The 22,225-nt window shown below is 41.8% G+C and overlaps 1 protein-coding gene across 12 annotated transcripts in view; it reads right to left on the bottom strand.

Moving 5' to 3' along the window:
* The window catches only part of DNAAF8 (dynein axonemal assembly factor 8), an 83,774-nt gene extending 62,382 nt beyond the window's left edge, over positions 1–21,392 (bottom strand). For 4 of the 12 annotated variants that reach the window (XM_085237246.1, XM_085237250.1, XM_085237251.1 and 1 more), the window contains exons 1-10: positions 21,285–21,392; positions 20,339–20,520; positions 18,364–18,477; positions 16,750–17,226; positions 15,745–15,847; positions 15,204–15,339; positions 13,807–13,953; positions 12,968–13,033; positions 9,704–10,054; positions 7,762–7,936 (exon numbers count right to left, since the gene is read on the bottom strand). In XM_085237246.1, coding sequence (XP_085093372.1) covers positions 7,762–7,936; positions 9,704–10,054; positions 12,968–13,033; positions 13,807–13,953; positions 15,204–15,339; positions 15,745–15,847; positions 16,750–17,226; positions 18,364–18,477; positions 20,339–20,485 — 1,716 coding nt within the window. In that variant the 5' untranslated portion in view covers positions 20,486–20,520; positions 21,285–21,392. Of the gene's footprint in view, positions 1–7,761; positions 7,937–9,703; positions 10,055–12,967; positions 13,034–13,806; positions 13,954–15,203; positions 15,340–15,744; positions 15,848–16,749; positions 17,227–18,363; positions 18,478–20,338; positions 20,521–20,922; positions 21,263–21,284 lie in introns of those variants that run through there. The other 8 variants (XM_085237249.1, XM_085237255.1, XM_019620679.2 and 5 more) reach the window with 6 other exon arrangements.
* Between the last annotated feature and the right edge of the window lie 833 nt (positions 21,393–22,225).

Raw genomic sequence — 22,225 nt, 5'->3', positions numbered from 1 at the left:
CTCTTTCCTGGACAACACGTTCCTAGTTAGCCTGAGATCATAATACCATGAATGAATAAAGAACACCTATCAGTCAGCAGCGATGGGGAAAGCACGGAGTCACTATGACTTCCTTGACAGAATTGCTCCTTGAAATACTTAATTAGTTCTATGTGCTAATGAGTTCTTCACGCCTGCTGGGAGCACGTGTCAAATACCAGCCTAGTTTTCAGAAGACTGAAGACAATCCCAGCATAATTCTAACATTCACGAGAACACAGAACATTTGTGTGGTAATGAAGTATGCTAACAAATAAATGTTTAGAAATGGGTATTTTTCACCTAAATATATTCACACACACACACAAAAAAGTCTAAATGGCAACAAATCTGAGTGCAGCTAAAAACATTCACATAACTGGCACAAGTGAATGGTAAGATGCTGCTGTTTTACACACTTTTGTATTTGCTAGACATGGGAGAAGTGTCTGACAAAGGCTCAACTCCTCAGGTAAACAAACACTGAAAATTGCTCTAAAATCTAAATCAAAGTAGCACTGAATCCCATTGATTCTGTTTGCTTTCTGAGACACAACCATTAAAAATGAGCAGTGCCTTTACCACAATTGGTGTTTACATTAAGTGTTGCTATAAAGGGATTCAGAGCCTTGCTGTGCTGCTGATCCAAGCACACGGAACAAAAAGCTCCTGCTCTACTGAGTTCCTGCTCCTGGTTAACAAACAGCAGCTGAAATAAATAAGAAGCTTAATTACAGATCTCATGTGAGGGCAGGACTGGGAATCAGGAACTTGTGCTTTACTCCTGGCTCTGGGATGGATTGCTTCTCTATGAAACTGCAAAGTGAGTGTATTTCCTTGTCCTGGTTACTCTCTAACAACACTAATTGACAAAAGCCTGTAACACACTTTGAAAAGGAATGGTGTAAAATTATCAAGAAACTTTTGAAACTCATTTCTGTTCCTTCCTCCTTTGTTCTTCAGCTGATTTCCAGCTGCCTCTCAAACAAAACATGCAGCAGGGAAGGAAACTGTACACAGTCACTTTGAAATACTGACCAGGGCATAGAATGGTCCTCAGCCACCTGGAAGTGAGGCTGCTGTTTGGCACGTGCTCCTGCCTGGCTTTAAACACTGCTGGCAGGGCTCTAGTTTGATACTCCAGGAGATTCATTATATCACTTAACTGTGATAGATTTATCTTTTTATGTACACTGACTTGGTATCCTATGGAAATCCACAGAAAAAAAAAAAAAAAAGAGGAGCTAACGATGCTGTCTCAAGTCCTTCTTCAGCTCCCACAGTCACAGCACTCTTCAACACGTCAGCTTCCAATTTAGAGTGTGTCCACCTTGTCACACAGGCTCTGTTACCCTGCATCCAGCTACAGAACGCTACATGCTTGTAACTCTTTGGACCTGTTTACTGCCCTGCAGAATTAACATGGGTTACCTGTGATTTTGAGAGCTGCTAGGTGCTTACAACCTCTGCTGAATGTGGTACTTACTCCAGGTGCTTTGCACATAGCTGGGCAGAGCTTTTGGTTTTGCAGTAAAAATAACTGCAGGATTCTTCCACTTGGTAATTTCAGATAAAGCCTTGGATTCCTTTCAACAGCCCTGCCGCTAAGAATAATGTTTCTGTAATTATTTCTGTAATAATGTGTTTACAAGCCATGACTGAGCTTATCCCTCAGTGTAGGGCTGTAGTCCAATCCAAATGGTAAGACTAAACAACAGTGCGTGAGAAAATCTAGGAATACATTTAAACCACAAGGCTTATTTAACAACACTGTTACAGCCATATCAGCCATGATATCAGTCCAGCCACTGAGAGAAGCAGAGGGCTGGATTCAGCCTCCTCTCGGTTGCAAATATCAACACAGATCACATCTGCGAGATTAGACTGGGAGTTCTGACTTCCAAGACGTGCGTGGCAGAAATTCTTGCCCTAAATACATAAATGTGACTGGTACTTGTTCATATGCCTTGTGACCTCCTGCCAACACACACAGGACCTGTCAAAGAACAAGACCCAAAAAAGACACAAGGTGCAGCAGTACATCTTTCTCCTCCTGCCCTCTTCTACAGGAAAAAATAGATATTAGCTCACGGACATTTTATTTTATTGCTTTCTCTTTAAGTTTAACCTGAAGCATTCTGTAATGTAAATGGAGGAGTGTTTAGGACCTCTACTGGCAGCAGGTTCGTGCATGTAATTCTGGAAACTATTCTTTTTTCTTAGATTAACCTCCGCCTTAAGCAACAACGAGTCTGTCAAGATCATCCATAAGTACATTAGATAATAAGCCTAAACTCATTTTAATCATCTCCAAGATGTGCCAGGGAATATAAAGGACTAAATATTTCACGTTTTCCTGGGGCCACTTCAAACTCGCAACAGAGAAACAGCACTAAAAAAAAGAGTCTCTTCTTTGGAAAGACTTGAGTACCCATTCAATCCAGAACTGGAAAATGCAACAGAGGTGGGAACTTCTGCAAAACAAGCAGGCTGGGTCTGCGTGGAAATTTAAATGGAAATGTGGCGTTTTGGTGGTCCTGCCGTGCTCAGTACAGAGGAGAGTTTCCTGGTTCTGAGCCTAGATGCAGCTATGCAGCCTGAGAAACCTGCTGGAGCAGATAAAGGATATTAAAGCAGGGTGAGTGTATGCCACTTTTAACTGCTCTGGTTGTATGCACAGAAGTGGTGTCAGCAGGGTGTAAAGTTCCTAACTTGCCTTTAACTGTACTCTAACAGTGCCAAAGCACACACTTCTATAACATCAGTTACTCTGAGAAACCAAAGAGCAGGCAAGCACACTGCCCGTGTAAAGGAAGGTGTTCGCAACAAAGGCTCCTAAGGCCGGAATTCTCTGCTTTGTCTGTTAAGGCAAATCTTTGGGATGCATCTCTGTCATCGTGGGCCACAGCAGAGGCAGTAGCAGCCTCAGCTCCTCTAGCTTGCCAACTACAACCAAGGAGAGCATAAACCAGCTGAGCTTAACCTTACCAGAAAGCACCATGCCAGCAAATCCTCCCTTTTCTTACTCTGGCACTATGTGGGAAGATGAAGAGGAGGCCAGAAACACAGGCTCAGTGCCAGGTAACAGTTGCCTATGCTAGAAAAACATTTTCTTAGGAACTTCCACATGATTCCAAATCCTGTGTGCTGGACTGGTGGCACAAACTGGAATTTTGGCCTCCTTCTTCTGCAAGCTAAATTTAACTACATCATCTCTAATTGCTTTAGTTTATTTTTACGCCTTTCTTGAGTTGAGACAGCAGGTTCATTAAGTAGAAAAGACTTCAGTCTTGCTCCAGGAACTCAGTAAATACCTCACTGTGTGAAAAAGGGAGGAATTCAGGGGCCATCTGCTGGCTGCTTGGCACATCACTGCTGGCCACAACCCCAGAGTCAGAGCAAGGCTGAGATGTGAAGAACAAGCCAAACTCAGCTCCCATGCCAGTAAAAGATTTAGTGTAGGAAATACTCTAATTTTTACAGAGTTTATTTTAAATCTATAGTAAAATAAGAAGGGCTTATTCTCGGTTGCCTTCACACAGGAATAAAGTGTAGTGACTGCTTTAGTTTAGTGTAAATTGGTCACAGGGTGACTTAAAGTTACAAGATCAGGATTCAAGGAATACAGATATGGAAAAACTCAGTTGCTGCATCAAGATCACTGTAACTGAAATAAGATTTAAGCTTAAGGCTAAGAATTTTACCTGACATCAGGGAGCTGAATCAAAGATATACTAATATAAAAAAACAATGGATGAATCTTGCCAATTTTTAGAAAGGTTATAGAGTCTACGTTTGCAGTTTGGAAAAGAGTGTCTGCATAATGTATTTGTTAAGCTAGAATGATTGCTGCATGCTCAAATGTTTTTGTTTAGTAAGCTAGCTGTAAGGCTAAGCTGCAATAAGATGATGATTATAGTCATATAATTACTAACACAAGGTTAGCCAAAGTGATTGTGTAGCCAAGAAAAATTAGATGTCTCAGTATGAGTCAATGCATTCATTTTCTAAATAGTTTGACTGTACAAGGTAGATAAAACAGTGTTTATAAGGTACTGGTAACAAGGTGGTTCCTAATAGCTTTGAAACTACATGATCTTGTTCTGCCATATCATGGTAAAGAAAAAAGGTAAACAGAGAATCAAACTGTAGCCCTACTGTAAAAACAGCCTCTTGTCCCAGTAATATAAGAATTTAAGACAAACTGACTGACATTTGCTGTGTGATAAATTAAATCTAAAGATGGCTATATTAAACCTAAAGATGGATATAAAGGCCATGAGCACCACCCTCTGCAGCAGTTTAGCTGCCTGTGTTCAAGGCCAGTTCTGACACAGCACAGCTGGGTAACTTCTGATGCTGCTGCTGCAAGAAACAAAACCTGCGTGAAGCCTCTGCTGGGCTGCTCTCTCTTTGCTTTTCAGCTGCATTTAAGCTGAGACACTTCCTTGTCCTTGACCCAGCTACACTGCAGGTACATCTTGCTGCTCGTGTGCTTCACTCATCTAGCTCTGCCCCTAATTCACCAATCTGGCCTTGCTGCCTTGCTCTTGGACCTACCTCATCATTGCAGAGTAAGCAACTGGTTGCCCTCACTGGACCCGATCTGCTCTTCTCCTCTGGCACTGCACTCCTTGACAGTGAGGTCTCCATCCCTACCTGCCTTGCTGTCACCTTTAGATCCTGGGGAGTTTTCCCTTACAGAGTAAACCTGCTTGTGTTGCTCCCTAACAATAAGATAAATCAATCAGATTTGAGCCAGGCATAAGCAAGTATTATTACTTGTATCCTACCAACGTGTCAATATAACATGGAAAGCAACATTAGTGCTAAGCTACTCTATCACAATAGACAAGATCCATTAAATGACAGGCCAAATCCATTGTAACACTACAATACAATGGAAAGAACAGCAATAATAGCAGTGTAGCAAAATCTTTGGCTGCAGCAAATGAGGATAAGCCCAAGTGCAGCAACTGGCTCACCTGGGTTGGCCCTGCCTTCTCACCAGGTGCTCAATCACTGCTTTAAGTCCTGACTTAACATTTCCACTGCACCTATTTTCTCTTTACCTCTTCCATGTAACTGCTTCACACACTGCACAACATTCCTTCTCTATCTCCCTTGTAAATAATACTCAGCTCAAACACTTGACCAAAACCTACATGTTACTTTAAGCTATTAATTCAACCTGACCTTACAGCACGGATTACGTCAGCGTTGGCTTTCAGCAAAACTGCAGATGCTTAAATCAGCTCTGAACTAGATCCAAAGGTTAAAATGTGGCTAAGGGTCTGTTTTCAGAAGAAAGCTACTTATGTCAGTCTTAAGTTTCAGTGAAAGTTGTGGAGAGGGTAGAATAAGCAAATAAATAAATTAGACTCTACCATGCATTTTTGAAAGTAAGATTTGGGTCAGATTGCACGAGCAGTCTGCATTTCTTGGTATCTGAATGGCAGGTAGAATTCAGAGAATGAAACTGCCAATTTCCATGGGAACTGGATACTTGCTTGTCTTGAAAATGCCACTGCATGTCAGCCCCTTCTTTAGCTGCTGAAATACTCTGAAAGTTAGCTCTTGCTATCTCAAGTTACCTGGGCAGCTTTGAAAAGTGTTCTTCACAAACCTGCTCCTTGCTTATATTAGTGCACCCTACAGAGTGCAGTGGACTGCAGAGCTTGACTGAATTAGCTTAAAAACCAGCAATATTAAATCTGAATTTCATTGCTTTTAAAATTTAGACAAGGACTCTAACGTAACTATAATGCAGCTTTTATTCTGTATTTTTTTACATTTCTTTCCAAGCACCTCGGCTACAGTAATTACAGACTTTCCAAACTTCCTCTCTGATTATTATTCAATTCAATTATTCATGTACATTAAAAATGGTCAGAGGAATTCTGGAAACTATGACAAGTGTTCCAGATCTGAACATCTATCACTGCCAAAACAAAAGACTTCAAAAACAAGTTTCAAAGTGTGCTACTTTGTCAAACATTTTTGCTTCTTCTTTGGGCACACATGTTTATATATAGATATTAGATATTTTCACTGAGAGAAACAGCTGCCAAATTATAGCTTCTTTAGTTTTAAGTGTCAAAACATTCAAGTTTTTCTACCTTCCTGTGTGCAGCTGAGAAAAAAAAAAAACACAGAAAAACCTGTTCTAACTCAAAGATAAAAAAGGCTGCTGTCAAGACAAATTTCAAGTAATCTTATAAATGACTTGCATTTGATGGATGATGCTGATCCATTTTTCATTCTTAATTTTAATAATGAATATTGCTGAAGAAGAAATAAGAGTAAAGATGCAGTAAGAAAAAGCTGTAATAAAAATTATAGGCTGCACTGAATTTGTATCTGTCAACAGTGTCTCGGAGGTTTGGGCACGTTTCCTCCACGCGCTCTTCCATTACTGCAGGGACCCGCTGGGCTGCACTGACCAGCTTATGGCACTGCCTTGACCAAGTGGCAGTAATATGGTTAAAGCTACGAGGGGTACATTCACACTGTGATTCATTTACAGCAAGACTCCAGGGTAGGTACACCCTGAGCTGTACTTGAGAGAAGCCGCAGTACCAGGTCTTTATCTTCGTTTCATTGGCATCAGTGCAGCAAATATGGGAAATAATGATCAAGATGCAGAACAATCCAGTAATCACTTGGTACACTGCAAGGAATGAGTTAGCAAAGCTCAAGTATATTTCTGATGAGAAAGTGCCTGCATCTTAATGAGGGCGAACTGGAATCTGGAAGCACCTCCCAGCAGACTGAGAAAGATGCAAGTTTGAGGGCTGGGTTCACAACCTCCACAACAGGGACCAAAGGTGTAAGAGAACAGAGCCCTGTGCAGTGCACTGTCCATCCCAGAGCAGCTTGATCCAGGAGAAATTCACCTGCTAGTTTGTTAGTCCTGTACTTCTTGACAGTGACTAATCCAACACAAAAAATGAGCTCTTAATCTGCAGAAATACAGCATTCAATTCATTACAAACCAAGCACATCTGAATAGCCCAGCCCTGAGCTTGGGTGGCACTTTGTCATTGCTGTTAGTCCAGGTAAGTCCTTATGGTGTACCTATGGACAAACTGTGTAGTCTATCTTCTCTTACATTCTCTGCTCACTGAAATCAGTGCAAGGATGAATTAGGATTACATATACAAATCTTCTCGGATGGAACCCCGCTCTGTCCCCTGAGCCACGTTTTAGAAAAAAAATAGGATAATTTCACATTCCCCTAATCAGGACTCCAGCCAACAGCCAGATTTATTATTTAAATCACAATCCTCAATGACAGTTTATTAAAAAATGCCCAGAAGTGAAATACAAAGCTCCTAGATAGTACTCAGCATAGGCTTTGTTTCAGAAGCACAACAGTGAAAACATTTTTTTTCTAAAAAGTTATGAAAGATCATGTGTGAAAGTCTGGCTCCAGTGAAGTAAATGACCCTGAGCCTGGTGACTTCAGCAAGACAGGATTCCTGCCATGCCCTCATACACCACGCCTGGTGGGCAGCTATACAAAGAGCACACTTCATACAGGAGAGATGAAAAAAATGTCTTTAACATGGGAGAAGAGCTGTAGGACTGCTTGTCTATCCAGGTAATGCTGTTCCACAAAAAACAAAACATCCCACAGATTTTAAATAGTGCAACAACAGTGACTTCTTGCTTCTAGGATCACATCTACATTTGGCCAGGAAGTCACTTTGAAAGGGACAGTCCTAATGCTGAACTACTAACCATGTGGAACAAAACAGGTGCTTTCTCTGCCATGGGCTGCTTTCCAGTAACTGACTGAGGCTGCCATCTCTCCAGCTGCTCCTGGAATCTGCATTTCACGTGTTTCTCTTTCATCTGTTCTTCCTTTTGGGATAGCTCTCTGTTACTTTCTTCCGTCCTGAAAAATATACAGATACTTCTTTGCTTTAACTTTTTACTTGGGAGAAAGACACCCTTGTTCTTCTGTTTACATTTTTTCCCCTTATATTTATACTGTACACTTGAGGGTGAATCATGATTTGAAAGGCTAAAATAGTCTTAAAAAGCACTTATGGTGTTGGAGGACCACAAGAACTTGTCATTGGCTTAAACTGACTATGTAAAAATAGCAAAGGAAAAGAGCAGACCTCAAACCTCTGATAAGTGGTGACAACTGGCTGGATACCAAAACATGCCATTTAGCAGAGGCTTGTTCAAGATTTCACTCCCTTTTCCCTCACCAAAATAGTCTTCTAACTCTGTTTCCTTTTCTATGAGCTAAACACTGACAAGTTTTCCCCAAAGCAGGACCTGCCTTTCTGTATTTTGATGTCTGCAGCAAGATTTCATCCGCCATTTCCACAGCAAACACTAAGTTCAATTTCTTCACAAGCTTGCAAGCCTCAGGTACCCAAAGATTAGAATAGTAAGAAAGAAAACTGAAATTTGCTAAAACCATCGTGATGTTTTACTCAGCAACAGCTCACCAAGCCACATCTATGTGGCAGGCTACCAGGCAGACAAAATGGTGTTTTATAGAACTGATAGAAGGATTGAGCTTTAATATCAGGAATCACTTGACAAAACAACCCACAGTGAACCATGTGCTATTTAAACCAAGTACACATTAGCTTTCGTCTTTAAGTGACAGGGTAGGCAACTGTTAAACACTGAAAAAGTAAGCCTCTGGAGCAGGCAGATTCTAATTTTTTTTTCCAAGGGCTCGTATGCCATATCAAAGCATTAAATGTCATGTTGAAAACTGTGGCAGAATATAACTATTGAAAAGTCAGCATAAAGGAGATCTCCCAAATAGATGGGCAGCTACACAAGTTGGCTACCTGATCTCAGTTTGACATTAGAGTTTAGGCAGAATGCACTTCATTAGCTGAGGAGTAACTGCAGCAAGCTCTCTTATTTCCTCAGTTGTTACCATTGCTGTTTCTCCTTTTTAGCTTCTGGAGTGTTTCTGTGGTATAACCAGCTCCTCACGGTTACACTTTGCTCTCTGAGCTCTTTCCCTTCTTTTCTCCATGACAGTTAGAATTGCCTTGTTCAGGGGAAATGAAGATGCAGGGAAACATTATACAACTTCTAGTTTGTACAGGTATTTTTCATGCCAAGAAAGGGAATAAATCATTTTCCATGATATCAGGAATGCAAGAAGTAATAAACTTAAATTAGAGCTAGAATAATTTAAATTGGATTAACTAATAGCTTTCAAACTGTAAGAATAATCAAGCAGTGAAGTGTACTACCTGGGGAGTCAGGGAATCCTCACCATTGAAGATTTTGAGAGTAGATTGCATAAAGATCAGGAAGAAAGGATTAGATTGTAGCTCAACTTACACTGATGCAGAGAAATAGACCATTCCAGACCTATTTTCTATGATTCTTTGTGTAATAAATCTGTTTTATCTTTAATAATGCAGATCAATGCTGTTATCCTCCTTTTATCTAGGTTCAAAACCTAGAGAAAGTGATCAAACTTACTATGTCTAATCTCAGTCCAATTCTCTGATCTACTGAGTCTGTCTGCATCTAAAAATGTTATACAATAGCTGCCAGGCTTAGCTGACTTCCTAGGTAAGAAAACCAGACATCCTTTTGCTCCAACTTACATAGCATGCAAGTAGTGTTCTTAAATCTTATACAGTTTTATAAGCCATAATGAAAATCACTGGTGACTTTTCTTGTGTGATACCTTGGAAATTCTTCTGTAGGCAGAGGAGATTCTGAAGCATTTCCTGAATGTTGAACCTTCTCAGCTTTATCATTTCCATTGTCTCTCTGGCTTGACAAGGAGAAATTTCTTTTTTCTGGCTCCAGCCTCACCAGTTTCCTGGAAATGAACTCATTCATCCCTTCTCTCACTTCAAAATTTTTATTTCGACTGACTTTAAAGGCATCCATCTCTTCCAGACTTTCTGGATCCTGTTTTATGCCCTTGAGTCTTCCAGCTGGGGCAGATGCTTTGTGAAGAACCTCTGAGGCCTCTTTACGGACTCTACGGAGTTGTTGCAGTAGCTGACACTTCCCTGAGCAATTCTTCCTGCTAATAAAATAAAGATTTAATCAAGATAGAGCATTTAAAAAAAAAACCCACACTGAAGAATTTCTCATGAGGGGCATCTTAAAACAAGGATGGGTTATCAACACAGATTATAATCTTTGATAGCAGTACCAGCACATAGGCAACAAACAAGACAGAGACAGAACACGATCTGATCTTATTGGGAATTTGTTTCCCTCTTCTGGATTACAGTCAGTAGAGAATTAGTATAAGAGCCCTGAACAAAAGGCACGTCAGCATGGAAATCAGTGTCTGCAAACTTCTGTCCTCTTGGGATTCGAGCACTGGAACTCAAACAGACATGCAGGGAGAGTCCATCTAATAACTCACTGCATTTTGAGGTGTTTAGCTTCATTTCACCTGTGCCTCCTCCCAGTCAATGTGACTGTTGAGCTGTTAGTAGTACAATACTGTGATTGTTCTCTCACGTGAAATATCCTATCATGACAGCATAAGCAGATAGGGCTCTTTTGCCTTTTAGCTCTGTTCAGCAATGAGGCTCCCAAGTTACCTACTATAAAACTGCCACCAATTTGTAACTACTCCTAAGTAGCAGCTGAAAAGTACAAAGAAAATCCAGACAGAAAGAACTTTTTCTCATTAAGAAACTCATTTCTCCAGCCATTGTATCAACATTTAACACTGACAGCTGGAGCATTAAAGAGTATTCCTAAGTAACATAGGTAGGTTAACCACAGAATAGCCAGGGTTGGAAGGAACCTCAAGAATCATGAATCTCCAACCCCCTGCCACACGCAGGGCCACCAACCTCCACATTTAATACCAGCCCAGGCTGCCTAGGGCCCCATCCAACCTGGCCTTGAACGCCTCCAGGGACAGAGCATCCACAACCTCTCTGGGCAGCTGTTCCAGCATGTCACCACTCTCTCTCTCAAGAATTTCCCCCCCGGGGAAATAACCCCTTCCCCACTGGATACCAAGGTCAGTAGAAGAGAATTGGTCATGGCATCAAGTCTTCTGGAGTCCAAGAAGCTTTTGTGTAGTGTATGGGGCTTTGCTTAATAGCCTCCCAAGTTAAACCACAACAGTTTGGACAACATTCTCAGAAGTATGGTTTGATATTTGGGTGGTCCTGTACAAAGCCAAGAGTTGGACTTGATGATTCCTCCCTTCCAACTTAGAGATTCTATGGGTAGTACAACATTCTCTGCATTTACAAGACAAAGAACTCAGATTCTGAGCTGTGACAGTGGAATTCATCTACACAGGTGTGGGCTGCTAGTGATTACTTTCCTGTTGTTTTTTGTTGTTTTTTTTTCCTCCTTCCTGAATAGTGCATCTGGAAGAATGTCCTGAAACAGTCAGAATTGCAGGTTAACACCAATCTCAGGCAAAAAGATATAGGCCTTCGAGCTCTACCACAGAGTAAGTCAAACAAGAACAGAGCAGGTGAGAAAGAAAGAAGGGTTCTACTGACAGATCTGTAAGTTCCTGAGTGTTATTGACCTTTGTTTGTTTCTAGTAAGACAACCAGATTTGTCTTGTGCTGTCCTGCTTTTAGCAGAGTCAGCAAATAAAGCAGATCTTTAGGACAGAGGCATGTATTGCACAGCAGCCTTACAGCATAGTGCTAGGGATGGCACTGATTATCTGACCACTCAGGGGATAAATTAACAGTGTATTTTCTATGTTAAGAAGGTGCCCAGTGATCACAAGACTGCCTCCTTAAGGTCCTAACATGAAGGTACATTATGCTACAGAACATGCAGCTCTGTTTAATAGCTCCATCCAGGTAAGATGGAAAATGGTACTGAACTCACATTATGAAGATTAACATCTCACCTTTCTAAGATGAGGCTTTCTTATTTAGAAACAGAACTGAATGTTTGCCACGTGTTTCATGTGTATTTACTTTAGCAACTTTAAAACAGACAAAAATACATTCAGTTAAGCTCTGCTCTCCATCACTCCAGATTTACACTGATGTCACTTCTGTACTTGCATCAGTGCCAGTGAGAGTTCCCCAAGCAATCTCTCATCCCTGCTTTATGCTGGTTTGGGATTAGATGTTACAAATTATGCTGAGTAGCTGGCTTTGTTCCTTGTCAAATCATTTGTTCTTTTAGACTATTTAAAAACAAAAAATTAGAGAAATTAGCTGGCAAAACAATACAGAATGTTCCTCTTTGTCCACTGTACTGCTGAAGTGTGAACTTCCATGCATCAGGCTTCTAAATATAACACAGTATAAATGCAGTAAGATACTTAAAATCTGACATACCTACTTCACGTTAAATGGATGAATAACTACCTATGAGTATGAATCAAGGCCTGAATTTAGTAACAGGAAAGGCCTGGCAGCTATGCCTATTGAAGAATCTACAGTTCAGGATTCCATAACTGTACATAAGAACATATGTAAGAACAATTAAGGGGAGCTGTGAGCATCCCTGCCCACACAACATATTCAATACTTAAACCAACATTCCAGCTTACTTTATTATTTCTAAAAATAAAGGTGTGACTGAGTCAATTCCCTACAACATTTTCAAAGTTCGGCTTTGAGTTTTTTTTTTAAATTTAAAACAGCTCTCATGTCACTCCAACCTGCCTGTAGGAAGAGCCAGATTTCCCAGCCACTCACATCTACTTGCTTTAAATTGTTGTCACGCAGCTGTAAAGAAGCAAGGTGCTACACAGTCTCAAACACTGACAGCTGGTTTCTAACTTCAGTATCTTTACCATGCAAGATAACTCTGGGTCCAGACTGAAACACTTTTGTTATTAGGCTGGACACTTCTGATGTAAATACGAGGAACAGAGATACTTTCATATGAGAGCTCTCACTCTAATCACTGTTAAAGGAATAATTTTAATTTCAGAAAAAGTTAATTATCACATCACTTGAATTATGGTCAAAGTAAAGAATCTTACCTTTTCCTCTCTTCCTGGTCCATAACAGTCATAGTCTCATCTTCATCAGTGGAGCTGTCATCTGCACTATGAAATAAATTGGACAGTGTTCAAACTGAGCGTTGACTTTTAGTCATTTCCAAGATTCAAGTTTTAGGGCCATCAGGAAAAAGAGAGAGACTTTTTGGGCAGATCTCTAGACCTTATTGATAGTTCCTAATTGTATTATTCCAGAAAGAAAAAAAAAATTCAAGCAACCCTAGATCACGTTAGCTACACTTTGCTCTTTATTAAAAAGGGTTCTCATAAACATGCATCCTGAAAAGGGAGCAAAGAGCTATCTCAGACACCTTCACCTCTAAGAAAAGACACCTTTGCTAGAATCTGTTGCAGACTGAGGTGAATTTGGTTTCCAAGAACTGACTATATAACAGGGCTTTTTTATCACGTGGGAGACTGAGATATCAGCACCAACAGTTGCTTGCCATGAACGTAGTCGAGTAAAGCCATTCCATAATCAATGCTGTCAGAATGCTAGCTCAATTCCAACCAACAGCTGCAAGCATTGCCTTGCAGTCACTGCTCTCTTCTTCAGAGAAAACTTTCTAAGTGTTATTCCCTTGACAATTTGCATGTCTTTTCTGTGTTGTCTCCTTTCCTGCACCTTTACTTCTGAGAAAAGTTATTCCTCTCTTCAGAGTACTTGCATGCTCTGTTATGGGTTATGCTTTCCTACTAAGGTCACAGAGGCATGGAAGTTTAATTAAAGTTACATTTCACAAGAATGAAGCCTTCTGTCTGCATCTCAATTTTCCACTGATTGCTGCTGACTTCTCACTAATAACAAAGCCAGAATTTACCTCTGTTTCTCATCAGGGAATGTTACCGACTTCTGTGGTTCAGCATCTCTTAAATCTATGTACACAGTTAGAGGCTCTGGCAGGCACTGTAACCTCACTGCGTCCATCCTCAGAGAACTTGGTGAAGATGGGAGGAAGGCAACATCCCTAAGTATAGAAAACACTGTTTCAGCATTTCCTGTACCTTATCAACACAAGATGTCCTGCGGGGCATGGATTACAATAAAAATTGGATTGTGAAAGGAGCTTAATGCTCAGCTACTGCAGACTCAGATTCTGCTTCTGCCTACTATCCATCACCTTTCAGAACTGCACTCTAAGATTCAGGTTCCCCCTAGGAATACAGATCACTGGCAGCATGATGAGGGATATTTAGTTCTTAAAAGCTGACATCATAAAACTACTCTGTAGAACAAAGGAAGGCAGTTACAGTACCAAAGAACTTATAAGTCTGAAAAAGAGCCCAGCACAAACCAGCAAAAACAGGCCCCTTTTTCCTCTCTGCCTCCTCTGGCAATTCCATTTTATCCTTCAGAGCATAAAAAAAAAATGCAAATCACCTTCCTGGCTTTCCCTGCTCTGGCAGTAAGGATGCTTTTCACCTTTCACTTAATAGGCTTGTTCCACTATTACTTCCTTTTGTAACAATCAGAAGGAACAACGTGGTGGAATGGTGATAGAAGAAGTATAATAACAAAGGGAAAGGAAGAGTGCTCACCCATCTCTGAACATCTAGGCTCACAGGGAAAAGTGCACAAGGAAGGGATCTCCAACCAGAGATCCTTTCCCAGTGGCAGTCAGCCCTTAAATGAGGTCTAAGAGAGGTGCAGCCAGGCTCCACCCCTTCCCCTCACACAGCTGAATTGCCTTCACCTGTGCTGCCAGGGCTGACTGGTCCTTTCCCCAGGTGCTCAATCAGCAATTCAGGCTTTGACTCAATAATTCCCATGCCCATCTGTACCACTACCAGTGATTTTGTTCCCTCTGAGCAGTCTGGATTCCACTTTCCTTCACAAAGGACCCTGCAAAACACACTGACATCTAAATGAATACCTTAAAAGAGAAAAAAGGCATCTCATACTTCAGCTAAATTGGGAGCAGCAAAACAGACTGCAAACCCTAGAAGTATCAAAACTACAAAAAACATGACCATGGCCATTTGCTCAGCTTTGTTTCCCTGATTTTCTCAGCAAGTCTGCTGAGATGTAGATAAAACTCACGTTTGGTGGACAATGCTAAAGTAGCTGGATACCACTGACTGTTAATGATCAAGCACATGTAAATGATCAAGACTTAGCTTTCTCCTTTAATGCCACTGCAGCATATTCCAACTACAACATGAGCTTTTACTGCTAATGACTACCTACTGCATATGACAACTGGAAGGAAGGACTTACTTGTTCTTCTGCTGTTCTTGAACAGAGATTTTGGCTGATGGCCATCTACAGCGTGAAGACAGCGTCCTGGATTGCCTGTCACACAGCTCTTCTAATTTTTCCATGAGCTGCTTTTCAGATCTACCTCTGAAGGTCTCTATGGGAGAACAGCAAAAAAAAAAAACAAAAAACCAAACATCACATTTGTTGTCTTCTACCACTGAACTGCCCAATATACCCTTTCACCACTGTGCCTTTCTCTACAGCCAGAGAGAAGGGAAAGGATAAAGACACCACTGTCATCCAGCTCTGACGAAACACACTTCAACTTTTATTTATCTTGCCCTGGGCCATTGCAGGCCACAAAGCACTGATTTCAAACCACAAAGCAAGACCCAGAGGAAACTTTGTTATAAAGAAATTGTCAAAAAAAAAACAAAAACAAACACCACTATCACCTCAACATCCAAGATGACGAAGCAGGGAACGAGAAATACTCAAAACTGAGTTTACTTGTTTTTACATATTTTCAGTATAGTTGGTATTAGTTTAACAGTGTTACCATAGTCTGCTGAGGAGAAGGCAATTTCTGCATGAGTGTTACGTGTATTTTTCTGCTGCTTCAGCTCTGCAGAAGTCTTGTCTAGATCCCAGTTCTCAGTATTCTGAAAGACAACCAGACTGTGATGGAAAAATCACCATCAAAAGGCTGCTACAAAATAAAAGCTCCTTTGGTTTAAACTCTTTGTGCTAATCTGTTTGGCTATTCTGCCATAAACACACTAAATACAAAAGTGTAACACTATAATGGGATGATAATAGTAGGGTGGCAAAGCAAACGAGGAGGAACCCAAATGCAGCAGCCACGGACACAGAAATGAAGGAAAAGAGCTGCATGCCTTTGGAAGGCCTCAGGTAGGCAGAGATCTCCAGCAAGAGATGCCTTCATCTCCACTGTCAACCCATAAATGAGGGCTGGGAAGGGGTGGTTCCTGGCTCCAGCCCTTCTGATTACTCAGTGCATTGCTTGCACCTGAGCTCCCCTGGGCTGGCCCTGCTTCCCACCTGGTGCTCAATCACTGGCTCAGGCTGTGACTTAGCATTTCCACAAGCAACACATAAGTTCATTGTATAATATGAACATTAAGGAAGAAATGAATGATTCAAGTGAATTTATATTACCATAGTGCTACAGAAGAGACAAGATGCTGGAAGGCCAAAAAGCTCATTGTTTTAACAAACAAAATAGATCCCTGCTTTCCTAGGGACAGGTGCCATGGTTGGTGTTTGTGAATAAGATCACTAACCAAGCTACTGAGCAATACCATTGCTACCATTATGGACACATAGTTGCATCTCCATGAGACAAAGACAGCTTCTTGGTAGGTTGCATAGCACACGACCCAAGAAAACCCAAATTCAGGACATCAAAAAAAGTAATGAAGTAAAATGCTGTCACATGCAGAATTTGGCACTTTGGTTTCTTATTTTAGTAGGATTCTCCAAGCAATACACCAGCTTCTCTACTGAATGAGCAGCACTCCATGAAACTGTTTGGGCCACCTACCTGCGGTGACAGATGGGTTAGTTCTTGAAGATGGCCAGCTGCAGAAGTTTCTTCTTTAGCACTTCTTTCTAGACTTCTGCTAATGCCATGTGAGGGAGGATTACTATTTAGCTCAGAGTGGCCTGGTGATGGCTCTAGAAATATTTTTGAGAGTATCTTTGTCTCTATCAGCTTTCTTCTCTCTTTTTTACTGCACAGTTCCTCCAATAACAATGATGTATTAAGGCAAGAGTTCCCTTTTCCCCTGGCTTGCTGCCTTCCTGGTTCTTCCTGTTCAAGTCCATCTGTGGAATCTACAAGAGACTCTTCAAGAACAGCTTCCTTTTGGCTTGGAATTTCTTCAATATGGCTGGAAAGATTGGAAGCCTCATCTTTAATGACCTGAACATATTCCTTTGAAATGATTTGAGCACCATCTGTTTTTTCCTGATGGCCAAGACTCTTCAGATCTCCATTCCATTGCTTTTCCTCTGTTTTCTACCAGTAAAGGAAATACATACATGCAAAAAGTTACATCTCCTGAGCTATAGGAGCTGACAGTAAACCAAAACAATTGATTGGCAGATAGCAGCTCTAGCTCAGTTACCATCTGGTTACAGCACAAATCATGTCCATCACAGAGAGCAGTAAGACCTCACTTTGCAAAGACTACAGCTTTAGGATGTGCTAAACATTCTTGAAATTTATTTGCCTTCTATCTGCTCACCATACAACATTTCTTACACTGAGATTAATGAATGGGGAAAAGCAGCACAGTAAGTTAGCCTTCCCATGATGAAATGGGTTCAGTTGGCTTCTCTTATAACTTCTTATGGTGGCTAGTCTTCATCACTGCAGATGTAATGTAAACATTTTATCTCAGAATAGCAGTACAAGAGATAAGCTTCATACTGATCCACGTTAATATACTGCCATAGTAATTCTTTTCCTACATACATAAAGTAATGGCTGAAACTATTTCAAACCCTCAGAAACTTAGAAGCCATTGCAGTGCTTCTGTTAATGCACAAACTGAGGGTAGAACTCCTCAGCAGCTGAGCTGCAGGTAATTTTCCAGTACTGAGCTTATTACAGGTCAGTGAGCAGCATCTTCCTTCAGGACTTGGTGTTATTGTCAGCCTATAAGTATTTGTATGATCTTTCTGACTAGAAATTGGTGATTTCTATCTCAATGTGCACTTGTTATTACACACAAAAAAAATTATACCTTTTCCCTCTTTATTATGTACATTATTCATAACAAGATTTATTAGATTTAGAAGCGACTGAAAAATTCCTTGAGAGACAGGACTATGAGCAAAGAAAAGGCTAGTTAGCATTTTAATAAAAGAGGAAATCTGTGTCAGTAGGAGCTAAGGAGTGTCATTGTCTTAAAGTAAAAGGAAACTAAAACTAAGAGATGACAGCATCAAAAAAAGAAAAGATCTAAAAAACGAGAGCTTAAAAGGGTCACTAAAGAGAAAAGGTCCAACTTCTGACGGGAGAAAGTACTGGAGTCCATGCTCTTCTGTCACACCACTCAGCCAGATTGGTCGGATAAAAGCAGCTGTTTGTATTGGAAATGGATGGAAGGGTAGGTTTACAGTAACACAGCCTGCATATAACAGTCACAACCTGCATGTTTGAGTCTTCCAGGGAAAATTCCAGTAGCTCCTCTGACAGGTCAGGAATTAAGTTGGGTTGCTCTCGCTGGAAGATGAAAAGCTCCCCATCACTCTCACAGTCAGACTATCAACAACAAAAAAAAGAGAAGTTAAATGAAAAACTGTAATGTGACTTTCACCGTTCTGTGGTGACAAACTCTATGTTGTCACCACTTGACTGAAGTTCAGAAACCAGTTTTCTTTTCAGTTACACCTTCGTGAGGCAGCCTGATAGCCCAACACTCAGGCTGTTTTACACTGACCTAACATTTGAGCAAACTACAGCAGTAAAAATACCCAAATAATTAAAAAAAAAACAACAAACAAAAACAAACAAAAACAGATAAGATGTGAAATTGCCACACTTGGTTGGGCAGAATCTAAATAGCTTTGGAAAAACCCTTATCTGAACATAAGACAAGTGTTTGAGATTGATTGTAACGCACAGACAACAAAAAGAGAATAAGCACCTTCTCAGAAGCCAGAACTCAACTTCCATGCTTATCTGTTTTCTAAGTATGCATTTTCAATAGCTCACACCTTGGAAAATTCCCTCTGGCACAATTATTTTTTCCTAACTTAGAGGAAACTCCAGTGCAACTTCTTTCCTCTTAATAAAATGCATTTCAGGACAATGAAAGTACTTCAGAGCATAACGTGCTGTTTGTCAGCACCTCCTCTCAATGCAGGAGCACAGCCCGTTGAGGCAGAGATCTCAGATGCATAAATGTATCTTCCCACAAGTGGAAACCTTTGGGACAAAGGTGCAGCTCTGAAGGCACAGGCTCAGCAAGCTACTGTTGTACAATAAGCAGGAGAGGGATCATACAAGCAGATCTTTTGAATGCAAATTAAGGGTAGCATGTAAGTGCCAAGCAGACTGCTGCAGTTCCTTCAGCAGGAAATTTGTTCCATGTGTGATAGAAACAAAGAATTTGGATGTTATTTAAGAGTAAAAGAAAAAAAAAAGGATTCAACATGACTTAGAGTTATAAATTACTTGGCACGAAGATACAAAACTATCACTTTGTCAGAACTTTTTTGTACACCTATAGAACAAGAATGACTAGAAATCATCCCTGAGTGCTGGCCCTAAATCTATACTGCATAAACACATAATAAAAAGTAATGGTTGCTTTAAGTAACTAAAATAGAATTTTCACCAGATTGTTGATGTCCTGTGAGCAGAGATCTTTAGCTGTCAGCAGGCAGCCTGTCCCAGCCATTAGGACTCAGCAAGTAAAAAAACACAGCATGGTGAAAAATGCCTCACAGTTTCTATAAATCTCATGCTTTATATTAAAAGGTTAACAGCATTATATTTCTTTGCAGATGGAATTGAAGAACAGAAATCAACAGTTGGCAACAGGCAGGGAAAGAAGTAGAAACCTGGGATCAAATATCTGCCAAATGCTTTTCCAATGGACCACGAAGACTTCAGGAATACAACTTTCCTGAAACCCTCAACTACAGAAAACCATGCTAACAGCCTACTGTCTGGACAGCACATTACTAGACTAACTAGCAGAATATTATCCAGGATAAAATCTTAGCATCTGATTTTAAGTCAGCTGTATGATTTTTTTCATACTGCATTTTAGACCAAACAAGCTGAGAAAAAAATGCGTGGTCATTCTACAAGATGCCCACTACCCATCTCTTCCTAACCATTATTTAACACCTGGAAAAATCAGTCCCACCTTCAATTCCAAAGAATACAGTGAGAAAAGATGGTCATTATGCTTTGACTATTAGAGGTAAAATAAAAAGTTGTGGATTAATGTACACATAACAATAGTCAGAATAAACAAGTAAATAGAATCATAGTCATAGAACCCTTGGAGTTGGAATGGACCTCTGAAGGCCATCTAGTCCAACTCCCCTGCAATGAACAGGGATTTTTTTCTAAAAGCCAATGAGAAGGACAGTCAGGTTGCAGTGCTTACTGTAGAAGTGTCAGAGTCCAGAGATGGGAGCTGATTTTTCACTGCAGCAAGTATATCTCCCCATCGAAATGTGCTGTTACTCCCAATAGGAGCTGTGGGAAGCTCAGATAGACGCTCAGCATCCTCACTTTGCCCTTCTGAGGCCATTTAAACATCCAACCTTCCACCAAATGAAAGCACACCTCAGGAGAGAAAAGGATAACATCAGTACAAGAACAAAGTGTGTCAATGTAACCCTCAGTGCTGCCAGGGTGGGACTGTGATTCCTTAGGGAAGGCCATTCTCACAGCTGCCCTGGCAGGGAGGGCTGCCCACCCTCTGCTGCTCCTTTCTTCCCTGTTTCTTTCACGTTCCTCTCCTCACAGATCAAATGATAGGTAAAGTGGTTTATGCTGGCTTTTTCTCACTGCATTTGTATCAAAACAGTTGAGACTAGATGAGCTATTGTATTTTGACCTCTTAAAATACATTTAAGCTCCCTCCTCACATTTCCTTCTCATGTATAAGAGCAATCAGGACAGCTCAACAGGGAACTACGACTGTGCCAACAAGTCAGAAAATTAACCCGCACGTAAAAGCCTCACTTTTTAAGTTTTGTTGCCACAGTCGTGTGGTTTCTAGGTCATCAAAACTGGGCGCGCATCAGTACCATTCCTAAGGAAGGCGGGCAGCTTTGGGGCGTTACACCGCCCAGCACCAACGGCTGCCAAGATGGCGGCGAGCGCTGAGCACGCGCACTTCAGCCGGCGCCTCCGTTGCCATGGCAACACGAGCACCGCGGCCCGGCCCTGCCCCTCTGTCCTCGCAGCTGCCCTTGGGCGCCTCTGAGCGGCCCCGCGCACGTCCCGACCCCGACAGCGGGGCGAGGTGAAGAAAAGTAGCTGATAAACGGAGAACACACGGCGGTAGCACAGCCCCGCGCCCTGCTGGGGCTGCTTTCCCCTACCTCAGCCACCGCCGGGCAGCGGAACGCCTACTGCAAGAGCCCGCCCTGCCGCGGCGCTCGAATCCCATTGGCTGTTTGACGCCCCGCCGCTTGCGAGCGGCATCACTTATTGGCCCGCTGCCGCAGGGGGCGGGGCTTAGCTCTTCCGCGTCTTAGGGCTTATAGTACCTAGTGGGCGACGGGGGCGGAAGTTCCCAGTATTCCTTGCGCGCACTTCCGGGAGCGGAGCTCACCGGGCGTGCAGGTGAGGAGCGCGGCGCGCTGTATCACCGCGCGGGGCCCGGCAGTTTGTAGCGGTCTGCTCAACCAGCCCTGCGCCGCTTGGAGCCTCGGTGGGTCCCGCAGCGGTGCGGTCAGAGCGTTTCGCCCCGCCGTGCCGACCCGCGGCGGGTGTAGGCCGGGCCTGCCTTCCTGGGGCTTGAGGGCCCCTGAGGTTTTAACGCTGCTCTTGTAGCTCTTTTCTCTGGCGTCACTTCTTGGAGTTATCCTTCCAAGAGGGATGCTAAGGTGCTGATCACTGTAGATTTCATGATAGTTCTTATCGTTTCTTTCTTTCTTTTTCCATTCTGGTTTTCTCCTCTGCACCTTGAGGGCAGGGCAGTTCGGGGTGGCTGCCTGCTCTGAGGCTCAGCGCAGCGGGGTTCTGATCTTGGTGAGTCCATATTTTATGATGTACTGAAATAAGGAGCCTGGCTCGTGGGGCTGAGGAAGGCTTCTAATGGACGTGAAGTGAGTTGCTTTGCCATAATGTGAGAAGAGTCTGTAAATGTTCCTGAGGTGTTGATCTAGTGTGGCAGATGGGATGTGACATCTATCTTATTTTTAACCATGAGATCTTTAGTGGTAACCCATCCAAGTACTTCTGTGTATGGGATCTGTTGAGTTATGGCCTGAACCACTCATTGAGCACCTGGGGAAAGGACCCGGTCAGCCCTGGGAGC

This window comes from Meleagris gallopavo, chromosome 16, assembly GCF_905368555.1.
Source record: "Meleagris gallopavo chromosome 16, MGAL_WU_HG_1.1, whole genome shotgun sequence".
NCBI classification, from domain to species: Eukaryota; Metazoa; Chordata; class Aves; order Galliformes; family Phasianidae; genus Meleagris; species Meleagris gallopavo.
Note: the sequence above shows the minus strand (reverse complement) of the source record. Positions and strands in the feature narration are given on the sequence as shown.